The 26,336-nt window shown below is 39.2% G+C and overlaps 1 protein-coding gene and 1 long non-coding RNA gene across 7 annotated transcripts in view; one reads left to right on the top strand and one right to left on the bottom strand.

The window, feature by feature from the left end:
- LOC131135904 (uncharacterized) overlaps nt 1-19,662 on the top strand; it is a 28,200-nt gene extending 8,538 nt beyond the window's left edge. Inside the window, exons 2-3 of the long non-coding RNA XR_009131674.1 lie at nt 18,586-18,760; nt 18,854-19,662. This is a non-coding gene — a long non-coding RNA (uncharacterized LOC131135904). The remainder of the gene's footprint in view (nt 1-18,585; nt 18,761-18,853) is intronic.
- Nucleotides 1-25,887, bottom strand: part of cps1 (carbamoyl-phosphate synthase 1, mitochondrial) — a 46,884-nt gene extending 20,997 nt beyond the window's left edge. For 5 of the 6 annotated variants that reach the window (XR_009131670.1, XR_009131669.1, XR_009131671.1 and 2 more), the window contains exons 1-32: nt 25,700-25,887; nt 24,832-24,941; nt 24,606-24,750; nt 24,377-24,466; nt 23,289-23,345; nt 23,123-23,215; nt 22,400-22,489; nt 21,916-22,044; nt 21,310-21,416; nt 20,999-21,140; nt 20,733-20,810; nt 20,527-20,625; nt 20,307-20,402; nt 19,111-19,300; nt 18,852-19,009; nt 18,625-18,753; nt 17,281-17,425; nt 16,996-17,206; nt 16,707-16,905; nt 16,438-16,614; nt 14,532-14,650; nt 13,165-13,306; nt 12,879-12,944; nt 12,440-12,503; nt 12,108-12,289; nt 10,561-10,755; nt 8,278-8,345; nt 6,800-6,875; nt 5,267-5,344; nt 4,900-5,007; nt 4,666-4,755; nt 4,400-4,570 (exon numbers count right to left, since the gene is read on the bottom strand). Coding sequence is in view for 1 of the 6 variants with exons in the window: in XM_058082322.1 (XP_057938305.1) it covers nt 4,400-4,570; nt 4,666-4,755; nt 4,900-5,007; nt 5,267-5,344; nt 6,800-6,875; nt 8,278-8,345; nt 10,561-10,755; nt 12,108-12,289; nt 12,440-12,503; nt 12,879-12,944; nt 13,165-13,306; nt 14,532-14,650; nt 16,438-16,614; nt 16,707-16,905; nt 16,996-17,206; nt 17,281-17,425; nt 18,625-18,753; nt 18,852-19,009; nt 19,111-19,300; nt 20,307-20,402; nt 20,527-20,625; nt 20,733-20,810; nt 20,999-21,140; nt 21,310-21,416; nt 21,916-22,044; nt 22,400-22,489; nt 23,123-23,215; nt 23,289-23,345; nt 24,377-24,466; nt 24,606-24,750; nt 24,832-24,941; nt 25,700-25,816 (3,921 nt within the window). In the remaining 5 variants the exon portion in view is untranslated. The remainder of the gene's footprint in view (nt 1-4,399; nt 4,571-4,665; nt 4,756-4,899; nt 5,008-5,266; nt 5,345-6,799; nt 6,876-8,277; nt 8,346-10,560; nt 10,756-12,107; nt 12,290-12,439; nt 12,504-12,878; nt 12,945-13,164; nt 13,307-14,531; nt 14,651-16,437; nt 16,615-16,706; nt 16,906-16,995; nt 17,207-17,280; nt 17,426-18,624; nt 18,754-18,851; nt 19,010-19,110; nt 19,301-20,306; nt 20,403-20,526; nt 20,626-20,732; nt 20,811-20,998; nt 21,141-21,309; nt 21,417-21,915; nt 22,045-22,399; nt 22,490-23,122; nt 23,216-23,288; nt 23,346-24,376; nt 24,467-24,605; nt 24,751-24,831; nt 24,942-25,699) is intronic. The other variant, XR_009131673.1, reaches the window with a different exon arrangement.
- Between the last annotated feature and the right edge of the window lie 449 nt (nt 25,888-26,336).

Below are 26,336 nucleotides of genomic sequence, written 5' to 3'. Positions count from 1 at the left end.
AGAGGGAAAAAATATGAAGCATAAAAGTGAAACAGGCTGTTCAGCAGCTGATCAAAAGTTGAAGACCACAGCCGTTAAAAGGCAAAATCTTGGCAAAATGTGAATCCACTGTCATATTCTGTATTCAGACATAACAGCTAGGAGACCCGAGTTCAATCCCACCCTCGGCCATCTCTGTGTGGAGTTTGCATGTTCTCCCCGTGCATGCGTGGGTTTTCTCCGGGGACTCCCGTTTCCTCCCACATTCCAAAAACATGCTAAGTTAATCCAAATTGTCCATAGGTATGAATGTGAGTGTGAATGGTTGTTTGTCTATATGTGCCCTGTGATTGACTGGCGATCAGTCCAGGGTGTACCTCGCCTCTGTCCCGAAGACAGCTGGGATAGGCTCCAGCACCGCCCGCGACCCTCGTGAGGATAAGTGGTAGAAAATGAATGAATATTCTGTATTCACACTGTCATGGTCTCTTGATGGCAAAGGCAAAAAAAAACTTCTGTCTTTGACTGTGGTCAGATTGTTGCACTGCACAAGCGAGGCCATTGTTGCTGAGGTTAGACACAGTAAGACATGAATTTAAAAAAATGTAAAAGATCCTGAGGGTTATGGAACAAAAAAGTCTAGTGCAACACCAATCATCGGCACTGAGTCAGAGGATCCCACTGGCTGTTCGTCAAGACACATGACCACTCTCAGCCTGAATGAAGGTTGTTACTGGTGCCAAGTGCAGTCCAATAACAACACCATGAGCACCATTAGTGAGAGAAGGTTATTAAGAACAAAAACATCTTCAAAGGCCTTATCTCCTTCAACGCCACAAAATTGGTCATTTGGAAATTGCACGAAAGCACAAAAGATGGGACAATGAAAGGTGGAAGAATGTCCATCCATCCATTTTCTATGCCACTTATTCTCATTAGGGTTGCAGGGGTATGCTGAAGCCTTTTTATTTATATATCAGACCAATGGTTCCCCAGACCCGCCGTAACACCCCACCCAGTTTGAAAACCAATGCATTCCATACAGGCATGGCATCGTTGGGATGCCAATATTTTGGCTGTGACAGTATGTCAATGCATGTATGTTGAACTGAGAGCTGTTTTTTCACTCAGATTTCATTCGACAGTGCATTCTATATGTTGCATGCTAATACTAATACTACTACACATGCTAAATTGAAGACATGGGATTTTGTCAGTGTCGGCCTCCATATGTCACCACTATGCGGTTAAGGTTGAAACATCACTTGCCAGTTGGAGCAACAGTTGGATTGCTTTATCATCACAAGTGAACCTTTTAAAGCAAGGGTCTCCCACTACTTGACATCAAAGTTTATTCTTAGTTTGGCCTGTGCACCCTGGCACTAATGACTACGATCATGGTGCTGACACAAAAATGTCAGCAACTACTATTATGGACAATAATAAACAACAACTCTAACTTACTTTAGGAACTTTTACAATGAAGGCACTCCTAGCGATACTACGATATATTTTTATATTTATGTTTTCGACTTTTTGTGGAATACTTGGTGCAGCTCAGCTTCAGACTGTACCTCCAGCGGCCTGCAGGTAAGTTGAGTTTGAAACCTCTAGTTTGCCGTTAGTTTGGAAGTGTACCAAGAACGCCTTATCAAGTTAGTTTGGTTCATAACCAAGTTCAGTTTCTATTTTCACACTTTTAATTTAAAACAAACCACATGGTGATAATGTGGAAACACCCTTAAGCACCATCTACCTTGTGAGAGACACCCGAGTATGGCGTTCTGTACTCTGGATAGGTTCCCAAAATAGCGTGCAATAAATGAAAACTGCCAAGTAGACAACTTTTTCTTTACAATTATTATGTTTTTTAAGGCTGTAATACCCCCAAAAAACTTTTTTTAGGCTTTTATCAGACCGGTCTTAACATTTTCTCACATTTTCTAACATTCATTTGAATTTTAATGATTAACCTATGAGTACTTCACTCTTCACACTATGACAATGCCTCTTCGTCATCCTGGCGCCATTCCACTGTACTGTAGTGTTTTTATATCCGTGTTAAAACATACTGTATTGCTCCAGTCGCATGTATTTTCTTCCTCCTTCCATAATGACGCCCTACAGCCGCAACTTCTGCCTCCACCCCCTTTTCGGTGAGACAGAACGTGCATTTGAAGGTGCAGAACGTTTACTAAAAATTGTGGGTGTTCTCGAGAACAAAACTTGAACAATCAGCACTTCAGAGTCACACTGCTAGCGATCAAACATTTACGTAAATTTGGCAAGCCAAACACATTGTGTACGGCACAGGAAGGTACGGAGGAGATTGATTGACAATGGTCTATATCAGGGACGCAGAACACAATACATGTTCATATGCTGTAAAAAATAAAAATAAAGTACTGAAAAAATTCGGTGAAACAACTAGTCTGTGATGTACATGTACTGGGAACATTATGCGCATGCACTGGAATGCGTCATAAATTCAACAGGGCTATTAATCCCCCCCCCAACATGATATAATGTTTCATTTCATATATAATCCTTCATTTCAGAATGAAAAGGAAAGCAAGCCCAAGTGATTATGATTAGGAGTTGTGAATGGAAATTACTTGATGCATAGTAAAGCTGAGACACCTAAGAGGGAATTTCAATGATTGCCATTTAAGGTTTTTTTGTCTGTCTAATTCCGGCAGTTTGTGCCCAACAAGCAGGAAGTAATCAACCACACTTGTGTTGGACAATTGAAATGTCTTTGGGAAGGGTCCACATCATACATTCATATACTACAGGTCAACTCTGGAAGTCTTTAAGCCTGGGGAAATGTGCATTTAGAACTCTGATTAATATTCCTCACCAGCATGCAGACTAGAAATTGAAAAGTTTAGGTCGCGGTGAAAGTGGGGGATTATACCTGCCTGACTAGCTTCAAACGACAACCATTGTTACAGCAGCTCAGCCGTAATTAAAGAGAGAAATTACTTTGAAAAAATGGCTTTCGAACAGCTGGCGACACATCAACGTTCCCATATCCAATCTAAGAAGTAAGCCTCCCAGCTGGTCTGAGACAGCCCCTATGACAACCCCCCCATTTCCAACCATTCTCAGGTGAAGAGGTAATAAATGCCGTATTTGTAATGTGATCCCTTTTAAGCAGAACCTGCAAAGTATCTGGATGAAATACCCGCTGTGCTGACCAATCATAACACAGCATTAATGTAATTGTATATTGTCACATAGCAAGGAAAATAATTATTTTATCCCTTGTTAATTAATTTAAAAGCCTCCTGCAAAAGTTGTAATGTTCAGAGAATAAAATCAAAAATATTGTGGGAATAAAGCCAGAATTACAAGAGAAAGTTGAAATAGCTGTAAGCTGAAGCTATTATGCAATTTTTTCGTCCCTTTGTATTGAGTTGTTGACTCCTATAGAGCAGCTACACATGATAACCAGCACAGAAAGCTTTCTAGTTCTTCCAGATTCTGAACCTATTCAGCTGTATTTCTTTGGATTTCGTGCTTCTTGCGAAAACAGTATGTTTTAGTGTATTCCACCCACGGCCGGCCTCCAATTATGCCCACTTCACTGTGGATGGTCACAACCCTAAGTGCTAAACAGGACTTCTAGTTTGTGCCGCTAGATGCAAACTCAACTTTGTAACAGTTGGTAAACGTTATAGGATAAAAAAAAACACCAATTTATGGAAGTGTTATGGAGTGTTAACAACCAGTGATTTATAAAGCAAAATCTTGAAAATGATCAGGGGTGCCCAAACTTTATATATTTTATTTGTATATATTTTCTGTGTGTGTGTGTTAAAATAAACCTACCAAAAATGCTGTATGGTTCATAGATCAGCAGGGGTTTAAATAATCTTTTCCCCCTCGGCATGTCAGCTGATTTGCATTAGAGAGGAGTAAAAATATATCTACTCGTGCAACATCATGTGAACATAACTTGCCAATAAAGTACAGCCAATTGAATAGTGGGTTTCAAATGTGCATCCATATTTAACATTTCAGGGATATTTACACTGTGCATAACCTGTAATTGAGCAGCACTAACCAAAGTTAAGGTTCAAATACCACATGTTCCATAAATTGGAAGTGGTGCTTCCACTGAAGAGGGCATCTGCAACCCCAGTAACAAAACAGTTGAACCAACTGTATAAAATGTTTTCTTTTTCAAGTTCACAGGTTGTGTGTGCTGCTTTGACTTACAAGGCCGAGCTCACAATGTTTTATTGTGTTTCAAATTGACTTGATAATTTGAGGGACAACCAAACTGCCTTAAGTTTGCCTTAAATGGCATTTATGTTGTTATTAATAAAATATCCAAGGACCCATGAGACATCATGTTCATTTTTTACAATCACACTCATCCAGTTGAACCTCTGTAAATGCTCCCCAGTCTCACCTTGATGCCCACGTAGTCTACAGGAATGATGGGTTTCTCTAGCGAGGGTAGGATGGCCTCATCCACAGGCTCTCCAACCATCACTTTGGTTGCCACATTGATAAAGTCCACCCCAAGTGTTTTTGATACAAAAGGAAAGGAGCGTGATGCCCGCAGGTTACACTCTATCACCTAAAAGGGCATACAAGTCACAGTAAAAATAAGTTCACATAGATCGCCAGACATCTATGCATTATCATACAGCCATGAGCGTAAAGATGACCTACCATGACATCATTGCCTTTTACCAAGAACTGAGTGTTAAATGGCCCTGATATCTCAAACGCTTTAGCTATTTTGTGGGTGGCCACCTTGACCTAAATGGATAAGGAAACAAATATTAGACAATGCAAGCAATGCACCCAGAGAGCAAATTGATATTTGCTGTAAAAGCTTGTTTGACGGCAAAGTATAGGGAGCGGTGAGGGGAGGTAGGGGAGGGGGGTGACAACCTTACTGACCTTTTCTAAGGACCCTTGGCTAATGGTTTGTGTTGGCAGCATTAGGGTAGCATCTCCTGAATGAACACCGGCATCCTCTACGTGCTCTGTTGTTGCATGGACCAGCACCTACACACACACACACACACACAATTTAGTGACAGTAACATAACTTCATCCTACTGTTGCAGGAGCTAGATGTCTTACATCTTGTAGGTAGAAACTTTTTTTATGAAGTCAGTTAATAATACATATTACATATTGAAGGTAGTATCAAACACACAAGGTTATTATTATATACATATATATTTTGTCAAAACGATACTCTCAACGCTAAAATACCTATTGTGCAGCATTGCGAAAACATCAAGTATCAGTAATTTATCACCTTTCCACTTTTGGCAACAGCATCCACTTCCACCTCCCGGGCTCCACAAATGAATTTGGTAATAACGACAGGATGCTCCTACAAGATATATATTTTCATTTTTTCAGTAATACAAGAATAAATAGGTGTCTACTGTCTAGCATTTTTTGTTAGCACTGTATAAAGATTCTGACAATAAAATTTATTTTGAACTGGTACATGAAGACAAATCAGCTTATCCGATACTGGTGCCAAATTGCTACTTTTGAAACAGTATTGGTGCTTAAAGGGGACCCAATATGATTTTTTCTGCCCTTTGTATTGAGTTGTGGACTCCTACAGAACAGCTACACACAATAACCAGCACACAAAGCTTTATAGTTCTTCCAGAATCTGCACCTATTCACCTGTATTTCGTTGGATTTTGTGGTTGCCTTTTTTAATGCACTCCACCCACCGCCCACTGTGGTTGGTCACACTCACGAATACTTAAAAGGAGTTCCGTTTTGTGCTGCTAGCTAACGGTATAGGAGTTGATAAGAAATTACGATTTATCTTTCTAAAATGTCCGCTATTAACATACAGCCATATGTGTTGGATCCTGAGTCCGATCCAGAAGTAGAGACTGACTGTACAGTCCGAAAGTTTTTCAAGAGAAGAGGTTACTTCAAGACTCTCAATAGTAAGTAGCTTTAGCATTTTATCATTTTTTACATCATCGGTAAGTGAAAGTAGCCACTAATTGTGGTGGGAAACGGCTATTAGCAACCCCGCCCCCTGTATGGAAGCGCTTTTGTCCAATACTTTTTAATTGTACACAAATGTGGCTTTGCTAGCAAGTACACAGAGGAGAGGGTGGAAGAGGCAGAGCTTGGGGAAGAGCAGAATGCTTATCTGCTTACAGACACGCCCATATAAGGAAGTTTGTGAAGCACGTGAACGCACCTCACTGATTGTGCAGAATGACCAAATACTGTGTTGCTGTGGTGGATGTTACTACAGCAAAATGTATTGAAACCGACCACTGCTATTGGCATGTTAAGTTTGTCAATAAAGTTGAAAAATAATGTCTGTTGGGATGCTGCATTACTTACACTTTACTTGATGATATTACCTTCAAGCACTTGTTGCAGGTGGCTGAGTCTGCATTCATTTAACAACTAAATGAGACACAAATGGCTACTGCCAAGACACAGCCAAAAAAAGGTCATTTTGAGGTCCAAATGTGAACATTGCAGGTATAAAAGTGTGTAGTACTTGGGTATTTTTCTAGCTCTTTGTACTGTATTGTTTATTTGGAAGGGACAGCTGCTCCTGAACAACTTGGGGGTGCAGTGAAGAAAAGATGGGCACACTCAACTAGCCAACAGCTACATCAGCTGCTAGCTGCTGATAATTGAAAGCAGAGGGAGAGCTCAGCATGAAGTGTGTAATGTGCGTGTGTGAGTGTATCCTGTGCCGGCAGTATGACCAGTCGAACATGTGCAGACACACACACACACACCAACGCACACACATGCACACACACAGACACACACTGGACTCTGCTCTCACCTGGGATACTTGGGTGGCCTCCTTCAAGAAGCGCTTCATCTCTTCTTCTCCATGTGCAACATTCATTGCAGAGCCACTAGTGAGCCACAAAGGTAGAAAGGGATTGAGGCAGAAGGCCACATGAGGAGACGAACAGAAGCGAGCAAACAGAAACACACAGGAGCTTCAAACACTTATTATCTTTCTGTTGCATCACCATTGAGAACAAGGTCTGGAAACAGCAAAAAAAATGGTGAAAGAGGAGTAACAATTTAGATGAAAAGCACTCCAGGCTCTTGAAAACAAGTTCACAAGTTTAGATGGGAATACGGTTTGTGATGTTAGAATGCTCATTGGATAATCCTCGTGGTTAGAGAGAATGAGCTGGGGGAAACGTAGGAAGACTGAAGGCTATGGGCTTGGGTCACAGCTGTGTTTGGAAGAAATGCAGTACACACACAGTACAAACCCGAACTGATCATTCTTCCAAGGATCTGCCACAGGGATTCATACGCAGACGGATGTCGATATTTGTTATTTCAAGTCTGGCATGTTATACATACATTGTTATATTTTATTGAATTGACTATGGAATGAAATTATTACAAATTGGCATGTACTCTAATGGGTTTCATGTAAATGTTGCGTTTTTTTTATATATTCATTAATAAATCATGCGGTTTTGTGATTAAATACAGCCTATTATTACCATTATTATAGCATATTTTACTTAAATTAAGTATTTTCAAGCATGAAGTGACTGAATGAAGTAAAATACAAATATAAGGCATTCAGAACATTTGTTGTATTCTACACTGGTCACTAGGTGTCAGTAATCACTAGAGAATTCCTACTTTGCAGAAATTCACTGAACACGGTCGGGTCAGGAACGTTAACCGTGACAAATGAGGGATTACTGTACAACAATGTATTTTGGGGTTTCTGCTGTTAAGCATCTTTCCGAAGCTTATCCTCCAACATGAATGTAGACTGTCTATTGTGTCAACTACATTTGAACTCGGTTAGGGATTAAGAGTTGGAGCTTTGGAAAAACTACAGTAGATTATAGACTACAGTAAACTTGCAGTGGTACCTCGGTTTTTGTATGCCCCAGTTTTCAGCATTTCCTTTTTTGACAAAAATAATTGTCAAAAATATGTCTCAGTTTATGTACACTGTCTTGGTTATCAAACGGTCAAACAATGCTCCATATAAACTAATCGGTATCAGTCTGGATCGAGTGCCCAAACAAAGCATCCTTGCCTTTCCAATGGATAGTTGTTCTATTGATTCATCTTTGTTATGTGTGTGTGTGGTTTATGTGTTCATAGAATACACTTAATGATAATAATGATAATGATGAACAACACAGTTTCTGTCTTGTTTATTCTGTCTCTTTCTGTCCCCTTTATTCCTCTTAAAACATCGGTTTTTGACTGACATTGTGGAACAGATTAAACTGAGGTACCACTGTATTAAAACAGAGTGCTCATATGTACCTGAGAACATAGGATGGGCGAAGTAGACAGGGGTAGCCCACCTGGTTAGCAAAAACGAAGGCATCTTCCTGACGAAAAAAAAAAAAGTAAAATTTTCAGGTAAAATTATGTATAAAAACACATACATTTAGGATACATTATGATATATTTATGAGTTTAGGTTCAATAATATTGGTTCATAGAATTTCATATCAATTCATATCATATTTTCTTATACAGTAGACCAAACACTACAAAGACGTAAATATGTAATTTAAGCACTTTGATGTTTTTTAAACACCGGGAAGCTGTTCAGATGTTCAACCTTGAGTGGTAATAATGCATGTATGTTCCAAACTCCTGTTTGTTTCCAGTGGTCAGCAACCCTTTAAGTGAGCAAGTTATCTTTTACCACACATATTTAGAAAGCCTTCTGTTTTTAAGGATTTTAGTACCATTTCTGGCAAGAACACAAGCACAGAAAGTGAAGAAGGAAACAATAAAAAATCTTTCTGAGAAATTCAGAGAGAAAGGCATGACAAAACATGACCATCTGTGCTACAACAAAAAGTTAACAATAGATTATAAAAGCTGGCAGTTTAAATCTAAGATTATTTTTACACAGAAGCTTTCAAATAAAGGGGAATGTCCATATTGAGTGACCTTGCAAGGAAATCTACTTTTAACTCATCATAGCTGATGACGCCAAAACAACACGGCTTTATCGCCATCTAGTGGCAGCTGTCATAAACGCACCATTCGTTTTCACTTGGGGAAAACAACAAGGAAGGGATACATAAATGAGGGATTAATAATGTAAATATATTAGGGCTGTCAAATAATTGCTAATTTTAATCACAGATTAACTAGATTTAAGTTATTTATCATGATTAATCACATTTAGCAACTATGTCTGAAATATGTCAATTTTACTGTATTAAATGAATAAAAAGATAAATGATGATATAAATAGGTATGTATTGAGAATTCCAAGGTTTTGCATTTTTCAGTGTCATTTCCAGCATACTTAAATATAGGAAATTATACATCTGAATTAACCCTTTATGCACCAGAGTTTTTTTTCAAGAAAAGTTTTGATATTAGTATTTGCAAAGGTTGTATCTTGAAAATAATGGTAAAGACATACTGGAAAAGTTGTATTCTTGTACTGCTGTGTGTGTTGAGGTCAGAATGAAGTTATAAAACAGTGTCATGCTCTGTGACTGAGTGAGCACGCTCTACTGTGTGCTCCACTGTGTGTATGACGTCTGACCCCAGGCATGCTTGCTCTAGTGAGAGGCAGGGTAAACCTTGGACTGGTCACCCGACAATCACAGGGCACATACTGTATAGACAAACAACTATTAACGCTCACATTCATGCCTATGGACAATTTGGAACTCATAGCCAAAAAGGTTCCCGACCCCTGATTTAGAGTCTCCAATTACCCTAACATGCATGATTTTGGAATGTGGGAGGAAACCAGCATGTTTAATCATCCGGTAATGTTGGCTAGCGCTGTTACAATGCAATAACCGTGCATGTAGATAACTGTGTATAGTGTATATCATTTCTGATATGTATTTGTATTATCCTGTTTTTGCACTTTATCTTCCATTGTGTGCCTTGTACTATACTCTTGTGTACTACTGTACTTATGCTACTGTAAACCTGTAATTTCAACTCCCCCCAATGATAGACCCAAAGTTACGCCCTTATATATAAATATACACGCACACACACAACTGCACATAAAATACAAATATAAAAATTCAGAGCTTCGATGATAATTTCCAGCAATTTTTGATTGGTGTTGTAAACAGCATGAAGTGAAGATTATGGAACAACAACAACCATGTCTGTCTGTGCAGATGCATTATGAGGCTGTATGTGAATCCATCTGCTGTGCATGCATCGTAGCTATGTGGCACCATAAGGTGTGATATATATGATGAATATTGCATGTCTAGATTTTGAAATGGATCATGCAGAAGTTCATACTACACCCCTTGCCTAACAATGTACAGTATGTAAAACATTTGAATGCCAAGACCCATATTTTTGTTCATCCTCTTAAATTAAAGCTGGAAGTGTAAACTTCAGTCCATATGTTGATGGAATCAGGTTCACTTTTTCAGGAAGTGAATGTCAAGCGAGGCATTTCTGGACTGTGGGAGAAAACTGGAATAAACCTATGCAACATGCAGAATATACACAATCCAAGCTTCATATTCAGACCCAAAACCACTTGTCTGTGAGGCAGACCTGCTAACCCCATGTGCCATCATTACTGTTTCTTCTTACCAGGGAGTTGAGGGCCTTCCATGGGGCTTGGGCCACACCAAGGTCATCCAAGATCCTGGAGAAGACAGAGCGCTCCTCAGCACGGTCAATCTGTAGGGGACTTGTGCCCAGAATTTTCACCCCGTTAAGTAGCAGGGGGGCTGCAAGATTGTTGGGGATCTGTCCCCCAACCGATACAATGGTGCCAGTGCAACCCTGAAAAGGAGATGGAGAAGATGGGGGTTAGGGAGAAATCCTACTGCTAAACACCTATCAGCCAAGATTTATAGACGGCAAAAAGGGCGTTCAAATCCAATTATTTTGGCGACTGATCACACAAAAAATATGAGATGAACAAAGACACTTCATCTAAGCAATGCCATGGGTTTAGTTTATCACTGGAGGAAGTGTGTGTGTGTCAGAAGAAAAAGTGTTCTTGGTTTTATATTAACAGTTCGCAGCTCCCTTTCCAGTCTAGCGTATCTAGCTGTTTCCATGGCAATGCCAGGTAGCTTCTGGAAAATCGCTTCATTATTCATGGGCCTGCTCCCCTGACCGGAGTTTATCTCCACGCTCTAATGCCGTATGTATAACACACACACATTATGACAAAGCCACGGGATCCTGCAACTGCGAGAGTGGGATTTATGGTAATGTGAGCTTTCTGAACATGCAAATCTTTAATCACGCTCTGGTTTCACCACAGGTTAAACTGGAGGTTAAAGGAGGTAGACAACAGTAAATAACATCAAATTGATAAGGGAAAGTATATACTGTACTGTATCAAGATTAGGCATGTTTTGCTTTGTCCATTGTCAGGTGGGCTCATTCAAGTCATATTTGATCAATACTTTGGTATTTTTTCATAGTGGGTATTCAAATAGGCTACATAGTGAATAAGTGGTTTGCGTGCAGGCCACACAGCTAGGAGACTCGGGTTTGATTCCATGCTCGGGTATCTCTGTCAGTTTGCATGTTCTCCCCGTGCGTGCATGGGTTTTCTCCAGGTACTCCGGTTTCCTCCCACATTCCAAAAACATGCTAGGTTAATTGGTGACTGCAAATTGTCCATAGGTATGAATGTGAGTGGGAATGGTTGTTTGTCTATATGTTTGGCTGGCGACCAGTCCAGAGTGTACCCCGCCTCTCGCCCAAAGACAGCTGAGATAGGAGAAAATGAATGACTGAATATTCAAATACAGTACAGTAATCCCTCGTTTATCGCAGTTAATTAGTTCCAGACCCGACCATGATAAGTGAATTTCCATTAAGGAGGATACCTTATTTATAAATGGAATATTTTTGTAGTTACAGCACAGACAATCTGTTAACGACCCTCTAACTAAGGCTTTTAACATTATTAGAACACTCTAGACATGAAGTAACACCCCTACAGTAACATTTACACTCCTATTACCCAATATAGTAGACATAATGGGGGTGAAGTCAGGGGTACAGAGTTGGGTTTTTGCTTGGCATGAGTCAGAGCCACAACAGTAGCCCACATGGAGGAACTTTGGAATTATATTTAGTATTTTATCACATAAAAATATTTGATGTGTGCTGACCTCCTGTTGGGTGATGTCTAGTATGCGCTCCAGTGTCAGCTCTTCAAAGTAGAGACGATCACACTCATCAAAATCCGTGCTCACAGTCTCTGGGTTATGGTTTACCACCACGGTCTTCTTGCCGATCTGTCTCAAGGCTCTGATGCTTGACACTGCACACCAGTCAAACTCAACACTGCTACCTGATGGACAGAGTGGACAAACAATGTATTATTACTGGCGATGAAGCATGGAAAAGTACACACTATATGGCAGAATTGAATTGCATGTTGTTTTGATTTTATCATTCTAAAAAAGGAAGGAAGTCATAAAAATATCACTGCTGAACCCACCAATGTGATAGGGCCCACAACCAAGAACCATAATTCCATTGTCGTTAAAGGCCAAGTCATGCTCCTATTGAATTGGGGGGAAAAAATCATCATTAAATGATTAATTGTAAATGTTGTAATAAAATATTATAACAAAATTAGATTTTATTATAAAACAATAAATATAAAACAATAATATATTAAAATAATATAAAAAATTGTATAAAAATAAATTGTATAAAAAATAAAATTGTATATTTCATTATAATATACTGATATATATATATATATATAATATACTTCATTATAAATATAATAATACAATTTTATTTTAAAATAGAATAATTTTGTAATAAAAAATAGTAATGCTTATGAAATTAATAAACCAAATTACATTAATTTATTATTATTTTTGAAATAACAATTGTCTCCTCAGACTATTGTTTCTTAAACCACTTACCAGACCATGATAGGTGCAGTACAGGTAGTTAGTTATGGCAGGATACTCTGCTGCCAGTGTATCGATCTGTGAAGTTAAGTGATACATGAAATAAAGAACACTAAATGATGTATATATCCACAAATGCTCGGACTATTGCCGTACTGTCAGGAGCCTGCAATAGTTTATATATACAGTCATGTGATCATTTGATTTTGAACAGCAATTCAACAGGTAAAAGGTAGAGATCAACAGTTACAGTGCCTGTAGCTCTTATTTTCTAAGCAAAAACACAAATATCACTCACCTGTTTAACCCAGGGTCTGATATCATGTCTGAGCCTCATCTGTCGAACTTCTTCCTCTTTCATACCCAAAATCTGACCAAGCTGTCGGTCGGAGAAGCCATCCTGCTTGGCCTGCAGCAGCAGGCCTCTAGGCACTGAAAGACTAAATGTAGTTGTCAGAACAGACAGTTTATATTCACTGAAAGGCAAATTGATCATCACCGATTAAACAACTACAGACTGGCTGACCTTGAAGAAATTTCATGAGTACTCTGCAGCAACAAACCCCTTGACTATTTAGCTTGTTAGCTTCTTTCATAGAGCGTGAATAATGGTAAATAGAGAAAATGAGTGTTATTGCTGCTGGGACTAATCAATGTGTTTAACACTGTCATTTTTATTGCAAATTATTTCAGCATGAATTGTATAATGTTCTACGAGACCAGCAATCACTTAACTGCCAGCATTGGAGCTGGAGGTGGATATCACACAACGCTCACAGACTTAACTCAAAATGGAAACTGTCAAAATGCAACTGGGGAGCAGCATAATAAAAGATCAAAATGCATACATGTTGGCAGGTCTGCAACTATATCAAAATTGAAGTATTCACAGTGATATTACGCATCTAAAAGGTACTATTAGTAGGTTTTACCAAAAGCATTACAATGCAACATTTACTCCAGAAACCATGACTACTAAAATGGCTACTCACTGTAATGTTAATCTATATGTGACATATTTTAAAAGATAATTGTCTGGAAAGTATTTGATATCCATACAATAACCTCACTATATAACTTACTTTTTTCTGCTATCAAAATCTAAGAAGCACCTCAGTGATGCACATATCTAATGAGCCTGTGGACCAATGGGGCCAAAAGGCCACCTGAACTTGACTCTGTGGCGCATCCATCTGCCAGCAGCCGCCTATAATGTGTCCACCCCAATAGCCTCTACCCTAGGGACTGTGGGGACTACAAGAGGCAGACACATGGAAGGCTGCCCACCAGACAACCAGGCATTCATTATTAAACAGTGAGAGTCAGAAGGAAGTCGCACATACCCCGTGGGGAAGTAAAATCCAATTCACGGCACACTGTGATAGGAGCTGCCCAGGAGCTCAACGGCAAGCAAAAGAAAGCTGACTAAAGAAACTTGTGACGATTTCAAAAAATGTAATTTGTTGATACAGCTGAGGCGCAGAATTTTTAATCATCCAGTTTGTCTTCTGACTTGACATTTCCAATTACTGTCATGTTAGGAGTCATGATTGACGGCAGCTGTTGAGTCTCTATTTGTCAGTATTAAATGATTTGTCTGACAACAGTCACAAGATTAAAAACATATCATAGATATCCATGAAGTTGTGAAGTCTTTTGCTTTACCTCTTGTAGTTTGCAAGGTGCTGCTCCATCTGCGTAATCTTGTGGAGTTTGTGGAGGAACCACTTGTCGATGGCTGTCAGCTGGTGGATCTGATCTACACTCATACCGCTGTGGAGGGCCTGAAGGGGAGAAACATGAAACAGATGAAGCGCTGCATCTATAATACATAATAATCAAGTTATCGTGCATTCTCCTTGTTGCAAGGGCAGGCATCCAGCTAGCAGTCTGAAGTTTCCACAGAAGATCAAATTGGGTGCTTGTCCAAATAAATTGAGATAATGAAAGCTAAGTACAGCTTAGAGTGACTTCTGCTTAGAAATGCAGAACCAGTTGGATAACTTTGTACTAAAAAAACACAGAGCACTAGGGAACATGTATTCAGATTCAGATTTGTCAGTACGGGGCTTTCGGTATATCTGCTACTGATTTCGGTGCATGTTACAATTGAGGAACAGGGAGTGTACATTCAGAGTTGTGATGCATCACCACAAGCCCAGGTAGTGTTCCTAACAGCAGATGAAAATGCAAGACATTCGGCACAGAAGTGGAGATTGAAACGGATGAAAAGTGTTTTTGGCCAGCAGGAGTGATTGCTTTCAGTCATTTTTGAACACTCGGTAAACAGTCCGATAAGTGAGCAAGATAAAAGCAGTGTGCCGCCATTGCTCAGAAGAGATGGAGAATGGGGCTACAAGCTGGAAATGCTTTACTTCAGCCAGTAAAAAAACTTTTATTTACTAATCATATAATTATGATGCATGCTAATCTTCAAACTCTTACTGTTTGCACTTACATTTTTGGTTAAAACAACTTGTTCTAAAAATAAAATTTCTGATTAATGAAGAATTTAAATGTTATGCTAATTTGCTTATTTACCAATAACAAAAATTATTATACAGTATAGCATTTCCTGCATAAAATGTATCCTTCAATGTTTCTATTAAATATTAATGTTATTTGGCTGTTTTATTGGTTGGAGAATTACCTGTGAGCTTCACATATTGTTCCTTTACTGTATCGAAAATGAACTGATCTATGAACTTAAAACCGAGGTATGTACTGAACCGTGACTGAAAAAGAGTTGCAACAATTAATCGATGATGAATTAATTGTCCAAATAAATCAAGAACTATTTTAGTATTTGATTAATGATTTTTGATTTAAAACCACTCAAATGTGAATATTTCGTCATTACCTTCATCACCCATGAAAGCAGACCTATTGTCATTGTGTCGTCAAAAAACAAACTATTCACATGGAACACTTGGATTTTAAAAAACAGTGGTTGACATGTTTACCTCTCTTCTGATATATTATTCATTCATTCATTCATTTTCTACCGCTTTTTCCTCACGAGGGTCGCGGGGGTGCTGGAGCCTATCCCAGCTGTCTTCGGGCGAGAGGCGGGGTACACCCTGGACTGGTCGCCAGCCAATCACAGGGCACATATAGACAAACAACAATTCACACTCGCATTCATACCTATGGACAATTTGGAGTGGCCAATTAACCTAGCATGTTTTTGGAATGTGGGAGGAAACCGGAGTACCCGGAGAAAACCCACGCATGCACGGGGAGAACATGCAAACTCCACACAGAGATGGCCGAGGGCGGGGACCGAACCCTGGTCTCCTAGCTGTGAGGTCTGCGCACTAACCACCAGACCGCCGTGCCGCCCTCTGATATATTATATACAATGTTATTATATACAATATGTTTGGTTCATATTGATTTGGCCTGTCTCGACCCAATCAATTACTTGATTAATCCAAACAACAAGGTTCGGGTTAATCGACTTCAAAAAGAAAATAACCGTTAGTTGCAGCCCTAGAATATAACACCATTTTGTAAAAAGCAAAATGAAAAACACATTGGTATTGATAATAATAGTGCATATGCAGTGGACCTTAGCAATGGAGAAAATTCGGGTGCTGGATGGCACAGCGAGCTCCTGTTGCAGGCTGCGGGTGTTTGCCCAGGCTTTTTTGAGAGGCAGTTGGGGCACAAAGCCATCCACTGACGGATGGCACATCCTCAGGGCCTTCTGCATGCTCTCCTCAAAAGTACGTCCCACTGCCATCACCTAAATCCATTAGATGGATATATTTAATGGCAGCAAAGCATGTGGCATGGACCCATCCGGAGTACTGTAAGTGAGTGATTGATAGTCATCACCTCTCCAACGCTCTTCATGGCACTACCTATTTCACTAGACATGCCCTGAAAACGGTCCAGGTCCCAGCGAGGGATCTTTGTGACAATGTAGTCTAAACTGGGCTCAAAGCAGGCAGTAGTCTTTTCAGATACAGAATTGTTGATGTCGGTCAAGGGGATCCCCAAAGCTAGCTTAGCGGCCACAAATGCCAACGGGTATCTGTGAGACATGGAGCAATGAGCAGTGAGATCAGTATCAACAATAAGATGGTTTAGTACTTAAGTACACGCATACTGTATAATCTTTTACCCAGTGGCTTTGGATGCAAGGGCTGAGCTTCTTGAGAGGCGAGCATTAACCTCAATGATGCAGTACTCCAGGGATGATGGGTGGAGCGCATACTGGATGTTACATTCTCCTATAATACCAAGATGGCGAACCACTTTGATTGCTGTTTCACGAAGCATGTGGTACTCCTCGTTGGACAATGTCTGGCTCGGTGCCACTACGATAGAATCACCTGAAAAGGCATAAAATAAAATGAAATAATGAACAAAGCCAAAAAAGAGCAATGTGACAAAATGTTTTGCCAACCTGTGTGTATGCCAAGTGGGTCAAAGTTCTCCATATTGCAGACGGTAACACAATTATCCACCACGTCTCTCACCACCTCATATTCCACTTCCTTCCAACCAAGCAAGGACTTCTCCACCAAGATCTGACTAGTCATGGCAAGAGCCTAAGAAATGTACAAAACAACATTGGATATAATGGATTTGTAGGAATGGATGGAACTGTAGGGATGGGTGTCATTTCCATTGTATCCGATATTGATGCCAAATCAGTACTTTTGAAACTTTGTTCGACCCAGTGCTTTTTAAGGGAAAATATACAATGAAATCAATTAATTTTTATTTTTACTGTATTTTGCAACATGCCTTTTTGGACAGAATAGTCATTGAAATACAAATACAATAATATACAGTGGTGTAAAAAGTGTTTGCCCCTTCCTGATTTCTTTTTTTATTTGCATGTTTGTCACATGTAAGTGTTTCAGATCATAAAACAAATGTAAATATTGGTCAGTAACAACACAACTGAAAACTGCAGTTTTTAAAATAAATCTTTTTATCATATAGGGAGAAAAAAAATAAAATCTACATGGCCCTCTGTGGAAGAGTGACATGAATTCCACATTTCTTGAATGCACCCCACTCCCCTTGACTGTTGTGGATGAATAATTGTGTTGTGTAATTTTAGACAATGCTATGGCGAAATGTGTGTGTTCTGTTGGAACAGAGCACTGCTACTTGTGTGTTAAAGTCAGCAATTAAGTTTAAAAAGAGCATCTCTCTGTCTCTGTGGGAACGCTTACATTACTTGCACATCATTACGTCCACAATATCGCCTCAAGCACGTATTGCAGGCAGCTAAGCCTGCATTCATTTAGCACCAAAAAATTTTTTTTTGGGTGGGACCGGTGTCATAACAAAATTTTTATATGCATCCCCAATCTACATTATTGAGACCAGTTTAGCGTTAGCTCAACTGTTTAGCTTTCATAGCTAACCATTGGGGTGTTAGGGTTAGGGTTAGGCAAATAGTTGGATTTCCTGTGGTACATGAGCGGTTTTGAACTGGGGTCCTCCGATTCCTAAACCTAAGCCCTTAGAGACTGAGCTCCTAATGCACAAATAATTATTTTTTTGAACTGATAAAACTATGTGAGCCTATCCTAACACTGGCTGACATTTCTTCATGGACTTCAATTGAACAATTTCAGGGAGCAATGTGAGGAGCATCAAAAGATAACCCAGCAATTCAGTCAAATATGTACATCAGTGTCTTTTTTTCTTTTTTTTTCCTTGAAAATACATGCTTTCTCTGGGTTTTTCACAGATATTCCACGTCACAAAAGTTCCACATCAGTACTCTTACCTTATTGGCGGTTTCCTCCAGTTTGTTCTTGTTGGCACACAGACCAGAACCCAGCCCTCCCAGGGCGTAGGCAGACCGCAGCATCACTGGATAACCAATCTGCTCTGCAGCTTTCAAGGCATCACACACCTGAAAGGTAGATAGACACATTCAAATACCTATGATTTCCACACTGTAAAAATGGCTTCTTTAAATCCAAAGCTGAACCTGGTTTCACATTTTCTTACAGACTCCACAGCAATACTGGGTGCAATCTTTTCGTTGATCTCCATTAGTTTTTCAGCAAATATATGCCTGTCTTCTGTGGCCATGATGGACTCTACTGGTGTTCCCAAGACTTTCACTCCATACTGCTCCAGAACACCCTGCTGAAACAATTCCACTCCTGAAAAACAACAGAAAAACAACATAAATTTGTGTCACTTACACTAAAATATACAGTTAACATCTACACTGAATTAGAAACATTTATGTCAAAAGGCTCACCACAGTTGAGGGCAGTCTGTCCACCCATGGAAAGCAGGATGCCATCAGGGCGCTCTGTCTTAATCACGTCGGTAACAAATTGTGACGTGACAGGCAAGAAGTAAACTGAATCAGCCTGCTTGGTGCCCACTTCATTGGTCTGGACTGAAGCTATATTTGGATTCATAAGCACTGTCTTCAGATTCTCCTCCTACAACACCAGATCACAGAAGAGAGTTTATTTTTTTGAATATGAACAGTTCAGCTTTTCTTCTCTAAAAAGTTGTGAAAGTTACATGTTTAGCCGGCATGGGACAGTATGAAACCGGCCTGACCTTAGAAAATCGATGGGGTATTGTCAAGAAGAAAATGCTATATGCTAGACCCAACAATGCAGAAGAACTAAAGTATTTTGTGCTGTTCATTAATACTTTTCATGTTCATGCTTTTCAGTTGGCCAACATTTCTAAAATCCTTTTGTTAATTGGTTATACGTGACATTCAAATTATCTGAGATGGTAAATTTGGGATATGCATTAGTTTCCAGTTATACTAATCAAAATGTTAATAAATAAACATTTGAAATATATCAGCCTGTGTGTAATGAATGTATATAATAATAAAAATGAAAATTACATTACTAAAATAAAAAAATGTTTTGGTCACATTGTAATTTATGCAGCAGCACCTGTATGTAAGAATATAAATATATTCATACTATGTAAGAATATATACACACACTATTTTATTACAGCATTATGCACAAACTGCAGACACTGCCATTTCAATTAGGAATGAAACGTGCTAGCGATATTTCAGAAACACTCCTCAATATATATGTACCGTATATTTCGGACTATAAATCACACTTTTTTTCATAAGTTGGCTGTTCCTGCGACTTATACTCCAGACCGACTTATTAATGAAAAAACTGTTTATGTTACATAAACACTGGACACCTTTTCTGTTCATGTTTATTTTTTGTGTAGCTGAATAACCATTGTGTTGGCATATCTTACACCTATTCAGCCTGTTCTCTATTATTTTATTGTTGCCTTCCAAGAGGACGTAATGTCTGTTTTGGTCAAGTAGTTTGTAAAATAAATTACCCGCAAAAAGTGCAACTTATACTTATGTATGTTTTTTCCAACCTAATTATTCATTTCTGGTCTTGTGCGACTTATACTCTGTAGAAAATCCGGTATTTTTGTACTTACTTTCATAGCCTTGATGGCCTGAGAACCGGAGTAGTCAAACTCACCAGCCTGACCGATAGACAGCCCACCAGAGCCCAGTACCAACACCTTGGACACCTTCACGCATATAGCACACAACATTGAAAGGCAAACCCATGTAGATGATACAGATAGAACAATACAGCTTTCCATGAAGTACAAATCTGAAATTTCGAAAACTCAAATCTAACTTGCTATATACCTGCACTCTGGGAGGGACGTATGGCTTCTTCGGCATAACTGACATTATGTTGGCGTCCTTTTCTTTTTTCATCAAGGCCATAAAGGTGTCGAAAAGGAACTACACAACCACAACAAGACAAATAATATCAATAACAATATCATAAAAGCATAAATGCATTTGGGATTTCATTTTATTCATCAAGTGGAGGTCTTTAAATACAGTACCTCTGTGTCAGTGGGGCCGCCTTTAGCTTCTGGGTGGAACTGAGCCGTGAAAACAGGTTTAGTGTTGTGCATGATGCCCTGCAAAACATCCAAATTTGATGTGAGCGTACAAAATCAAGTCAACTGTATTATACTCCCAGCCTTTCTTGGAGTTCTCCACTTCCACTACATATTTCATGAGTGCAGATGAGAGGAATGTTTATTTATGGAATAGAGATTCATATGGCATGTTTTCCCGAAACTCATTTACAGTGAGTGGAACCAACCTCATTTGTGCCATCATTGGCGTTGATGAAAAGCGGGTTCCACCCTGGGGGCAGGGACTCACTATCTATGCCGTAGCCATGGTTCTGTGCCGTAATGAAGGCCTGGCCTGTCATCACATTCAGTACTGGCTGATTCTGGCCTCTGGGGAACACATAAATAAATCACATACTATGCGTTTATATTTTATTCCAAGTCTGATTGAATTTCAAAATCCAAGCATGACTTTAGACCAGGTACTATACAAAACTCAAGCAGCCGTTATGATGTTGCAAGCACAAACATATAATGTATTCTGAATTGATAAGCTCACCTGTTGCCCATTGGTAGTTTGTAGGACTTGGCTCCAGCAGCCAGAGCAGTGATCTGATTGCCCATACAGATTCCAAACACTGGCTCAGGGCGATCACTCTCCAACACCTGTACAAAACATACAAAATCCACATGATTTATTATGTGACATATCTCTTGACATTGTACAATCTCTGTGCTATAGCTTGTGTATTGTTTTATAGCCTTCTCACATGTGTTGTAAATATTAAATTTATGGGCTCTAATTTTGTGGCACAGCGCAAGTGGTGCAGGGTGGTGGAGCGTGGTGCAGCCCACGCCGTGGTAATTTGGTCCAGTGCACCACTGTGCGCAGCCAATTTGGTAATTTGGAAGACTGGACTGCTCCGAGATGGGCGTGGCGACAGACAAACGGGCTCCCTCCTTTCATGCCATTGTTCTATGAAACAAACGCACCAAGGTGCTGAGTTAACCTGCCTGTTTGTAGGTGGGAAACCAAAAATTTTAATTTTGTGACACCATTAAAGGTTAATGGTTAAAGTTTAACGTCTTTTTTATAATAAAATTTCTTAAATAAGTACTGAGGATTGAACATTTTGTTTTTTTTCCACTCTGCCTCTTTTCCTACCTTACGGACATTGCAGATAAGTGTCTCAGCCAGAGAAGGATCTCCTGGTCCATTGGAGATGAAGAGGCCGTCATAATTTAGACTCAGCAAGTCCTGGTCCCAGGGTACCAAGTGAACTTCTGCACCTCGCTGGTACAATGTTAGAAAAATATTATATTATTGCTCTTACAAAAGCAGTAACATTTTTTTTCCGGAGACACTTTATTGAATCTCTAGTCATCAGTGTAATAAAAAGCTGTGATATTTGGTACTATAGATAACTCCACAGGTGTTCAAGCTCATTGTGATCAAACAAAACCATTTACCACATGTCTACGATGTGCTTTCAACAGACTTACTAAAGCGAACGGACACCAAAATCCCCAAGAATAAAGAAATCACAGTGAATTCATGCAGTGATACCAATGACAAGATCATTTTCATCCTAGCTGGATGACTTCAAAGTACATTTTCCATTCATCGCATTAGCCATGCACTTTCTCACCTTCACCAGCAAGCGAATTATGTTATGTTTGATACCGCAATCAACTGCCACCACTTTGACAGGGTTTCCTTTCCCAAAAACCCGAGTTTCCTGTGGGTGGAAAGTAAATATGATCAGTCATTACAGAAAAAATTAGATATGGTGGAACCTTGGTTAGCGTCATAAATCCATTCCCGAAGGTCTGATTCTAACCGAAACATACTAAATATTTAGAACGAAATAATGCAAATCCGATTAACATGTTTCAGAAAGCCAAATCCCTTTTCATAATTTTACATGCAGAAAGCTATTCATAATACATAGAAATACATCCTACGTAAAAACAAGGATGGAAAGGGATAAAGGACATTTTAATGTCACTTTTACCTTGATTGAAGACGATTGTTGACAATGACGGCCATGAGATCTACTTAGACATCGCCTTTGTGTTTTAATATGAGATATTTCTTCAATTCACTAGTGTTTCTCACCTTCTTCGTCAAAATGCTGGCAACCATCGTGAAAAGAAAAGTAGAGACTTGAGCCGTGACTGTGTTAAGTGAACCACTGATGAAAATCAAATAACCTGATGCAATGCCAATACATATTGGACAATGTACACAAACCGAGGCAACATTTTCAAAATTTCTACATTAACCAAAAAACATGCAAACTGAGGGGTACGCTAACCAAGGTTCCGCTATATGATAAACATTTTGAGCACTGAGTAAAAGCTTCTGTTACTTTTGTTGAGACCTCCGCCACCAGGTTTTGTTGATTGGGATCAGATATCTCAACAGGTTGCCCATCAAATTCAATCTTTCCCAGAACCGTGCCCTGAGGAGAAAAGACAAGCGTGAGCGGTCCTAAGCAAAGGATATGGCAATGCTAACTATGACATTTATTATACCTTGTCTCTGATGATTTTGGTCAACATTCTGGTATCTATCCCAAAAAGTGCAGGAACCTACAAACAAGTACATTCATATTGAATGATTAGCTATGGTTTGTTATTGCATTCGTAAATTATTTTGTGTCCATCATTCCATTTAATTTGACTAATTATGCACAAAGATATACTGTACATTTACTGTATTTCTGCTAAGATACAAATTAATGGCGGACTGACTGGTTATATATTACTTCTCAAGGCTAGAGGCCTTAGTCTCCAAAACATGCCCTCCACATGCTTGTCACCTGACTCAGATTGTTGGGTGTGAGTCTGCCCTTCATCATCTCTGTCCCTCACAGGAGAATATGTGGTTTCCTACATTATCTCATTCAATACCAAAGAAATATTTATTCATTATCATAAACGCAAACGCAAACGCCCAATCCCAAAGACGTTTTTCTACTTCTTAAGTTTTTTTGCACATTTTTTCACTTTTAGATTAGTTTTAAGCCATGAAAGCATGACTCTTTTGCATGTAAAAAGACAACTGCAGCAAGTAGGAAGTGAAAGAGCATCGAGGAGTGTAGCATGCAGAAGGTACACATTGTAGGGAAATGTTAACGCATGCACATAGTTTAGTTCCAAATGGGAACACCGTAAAAGCTCATTGTGTTATATTTGTAAATAAATTGTTATTTTGATGTAAAACAATGCTTTGTTGATGTTATGGTATAATTGTTAAGATATTTGAGCTGTCACAAAAGCAAAAACATTCAAAGTGAAAATTATGTTTTCACAAAACGCAGTTTTTCTTCCCTTTTTTGTTGGGAACTGATATTTCCCTATTTTGAAAAATCAATCGAAATTGTCTACAATGGCCAACCAATATTGAAGTGTGTGTCCTTTGAAAAATTGCTGAGATTGAATGAATTCACAAACATTTCAGCAGGAATAGGCAGACATTTTCTACAGAAAATCTTTTCTGGTTGTACCGATTTGTTGTTTATTAAACTGTGCCTCTCATTATAGTCAAAAAACTTTTTGGAGTTTGCAGCAGATTTTCCTTTATAACAGCCCACACCTGATGTGCCTACTAGTGTACAGACCTTCTCTTCTTGAAGCCAATGACCCAGAGACTTAACAGAGTTCCAGTGGCTGTACTCGTGACTGTAGTTTTGAACCAGAAGACCAGATATCTTGAGACACAAAAGCACAATTTTAAAGCCCGAAGAACTTTACAACATCATACAGATTGACTACTATTAAAACACCACTTTTGTCGGCCATACTGGACCCTGAATAATTTAATATGTCATCCATGCATTGCAGACACACCTGGATGCGCTCAGACTCCACATGTTTTCTCAGACCAAGTTCATCTAGCTCTTGCGTGTTGGGTACCCCGTAGTTCCCTACAATAGGGTAGGTCAACGTCAGGATCTGACCCCTATAGCTGGGGTCAGTCAAGGCCTCGGGGTAGCTAATCACAGAGGTTGACACCATGAGAAGATTGCATTGTGGAGAACCACACCTTTGCTGTTATAACGAAGGGCTCACCTACCCTACAAGGCCGGTATTGAAGACCAGTTCTCCAGCTACTGAGATATCCTCACCAAAAGAAAAGCCATTCATTTTGGTGCCATCTTCCAAGATCAAGTGTGCTGTCTGGGCCTGGTGAGTATACAAGAAGTCAAATTCACCTAAAAAAAATGCTCTCTTTGGAAATAAATTAGCTTTGAGAACTAAAGCGAAGTGTGATTTTGATGAAGGAAATACATTGCCAACATAAACACTTATATTAAATAATTGATTTAAACTCAAATTGCTGGTTATAAAGGATCATATCATATTTCAGAAGGAATCTCCACAATGTTAAAATGTATGCAAATTTATACCAAGGGTGATATTGGTGTGAAATCAATAAAAATAAAATTTTCACACAATCTACTATACTATACAATCTACTATATATCTCATAGAAGGGGAATCATTGTATTATTAAGTTCTATTGATGTGTGAGCATCTTACTTTTGTGTTTTTGCCTAAAGTCTTTATTATATGATAATAATACTCATCAAAGAAATTAAAGGCAAAAAATCACAAACCCAGTTTACAGTCAAATGTACAGTATCGTATTGGTAATGATGCCCCTATATTTACTTGGTATCAAATCGATACCAACATAAGCAGTATTGCCCACGTCTGCTTGATAGCCTTATAAAAATATTATTGACGCTCAAAATGAGTTAAATTGAATTAATCTTTGAATTAATTAAGCTATTAGTAAACTTGACATTACTTCCTAGAAGCGCACACGTCCGTAAATAGTAACTGAATTCTACACATGAACGATTTTTCTAAGGAGTTCATTGAAACGCCAGTGTTGTAAATTCGTCATTTTACGAGTGAAACACCCACGCCTTTCTTACCTTGACACTAAAAAGTTTAGCAGTCTGACGTCTCAACCATGCCGACTTATTGGTCCCAAGTTTTCTCCCAACTACACCGTAGTGCCTCAGGAATTTGGCTAAGAGGATTTTTGTCATATTCCCGGAATTTCCGGATGTCAAACCAAACAGTAAATTAATAACTAAACGTCCTTTACACACAGGTGGGCAGTTTTAATGTTAAGAAGGTGAATGAATGGGTGATGCCAGTTCCTGCCGTTCAGTTCAATGAGGTCACGTGAGGTGACAGCTGATTGGACGGCAGTGTGTTGTTTTATTCACCGCTGAGAGGCGCTCACGTTTTGATTGGTCGCCCAGTAGTTGGTTTACATTATATGCTACAATGAATCAAATAGTACATACCACCCTCGCCTGATATAGTTATTCTGAAAACACTCATCTAACTCTAATAATTTATCTCTCAAGTTTGGATACATTAAACGTTAAAAACACATAGGTTGTAAGTGCTTTACAGCACTCCCTTTGAGGCTGGTAACTTGCAGGGAGGAAAAAAAAGCCCCAAAGTGACCATGTGGAGGTTTCACGGTGGTGGGATTAGAGGGGTCTGTGGATTTGCTGATCTCTGCAGGACTGGACCTCAGCAGAGAAGGATGCCTGA

Source organism: Doryrhamphus excisus, chromosome 9 (genome assembly GCF_030265055.1).
Source record: "Doryrhamphus excisus isolate RoL2022-K1 chromosome 9, RoL_Dexc_1.0, whole genome shotgun sequence".
Taxonomy (NCBI): domain Eukaryota; kingdom Metazoa; phylum Chordata; class Actinopteri; order Syngnathiformes; family Syngnathidae; genus Doryrhamphus; species Doryrhamphus excisus.
Note: the sequence above shows the minus strand (reverse complement) of the source record. Positions and strands in the feature narration are given on the sequence as shown.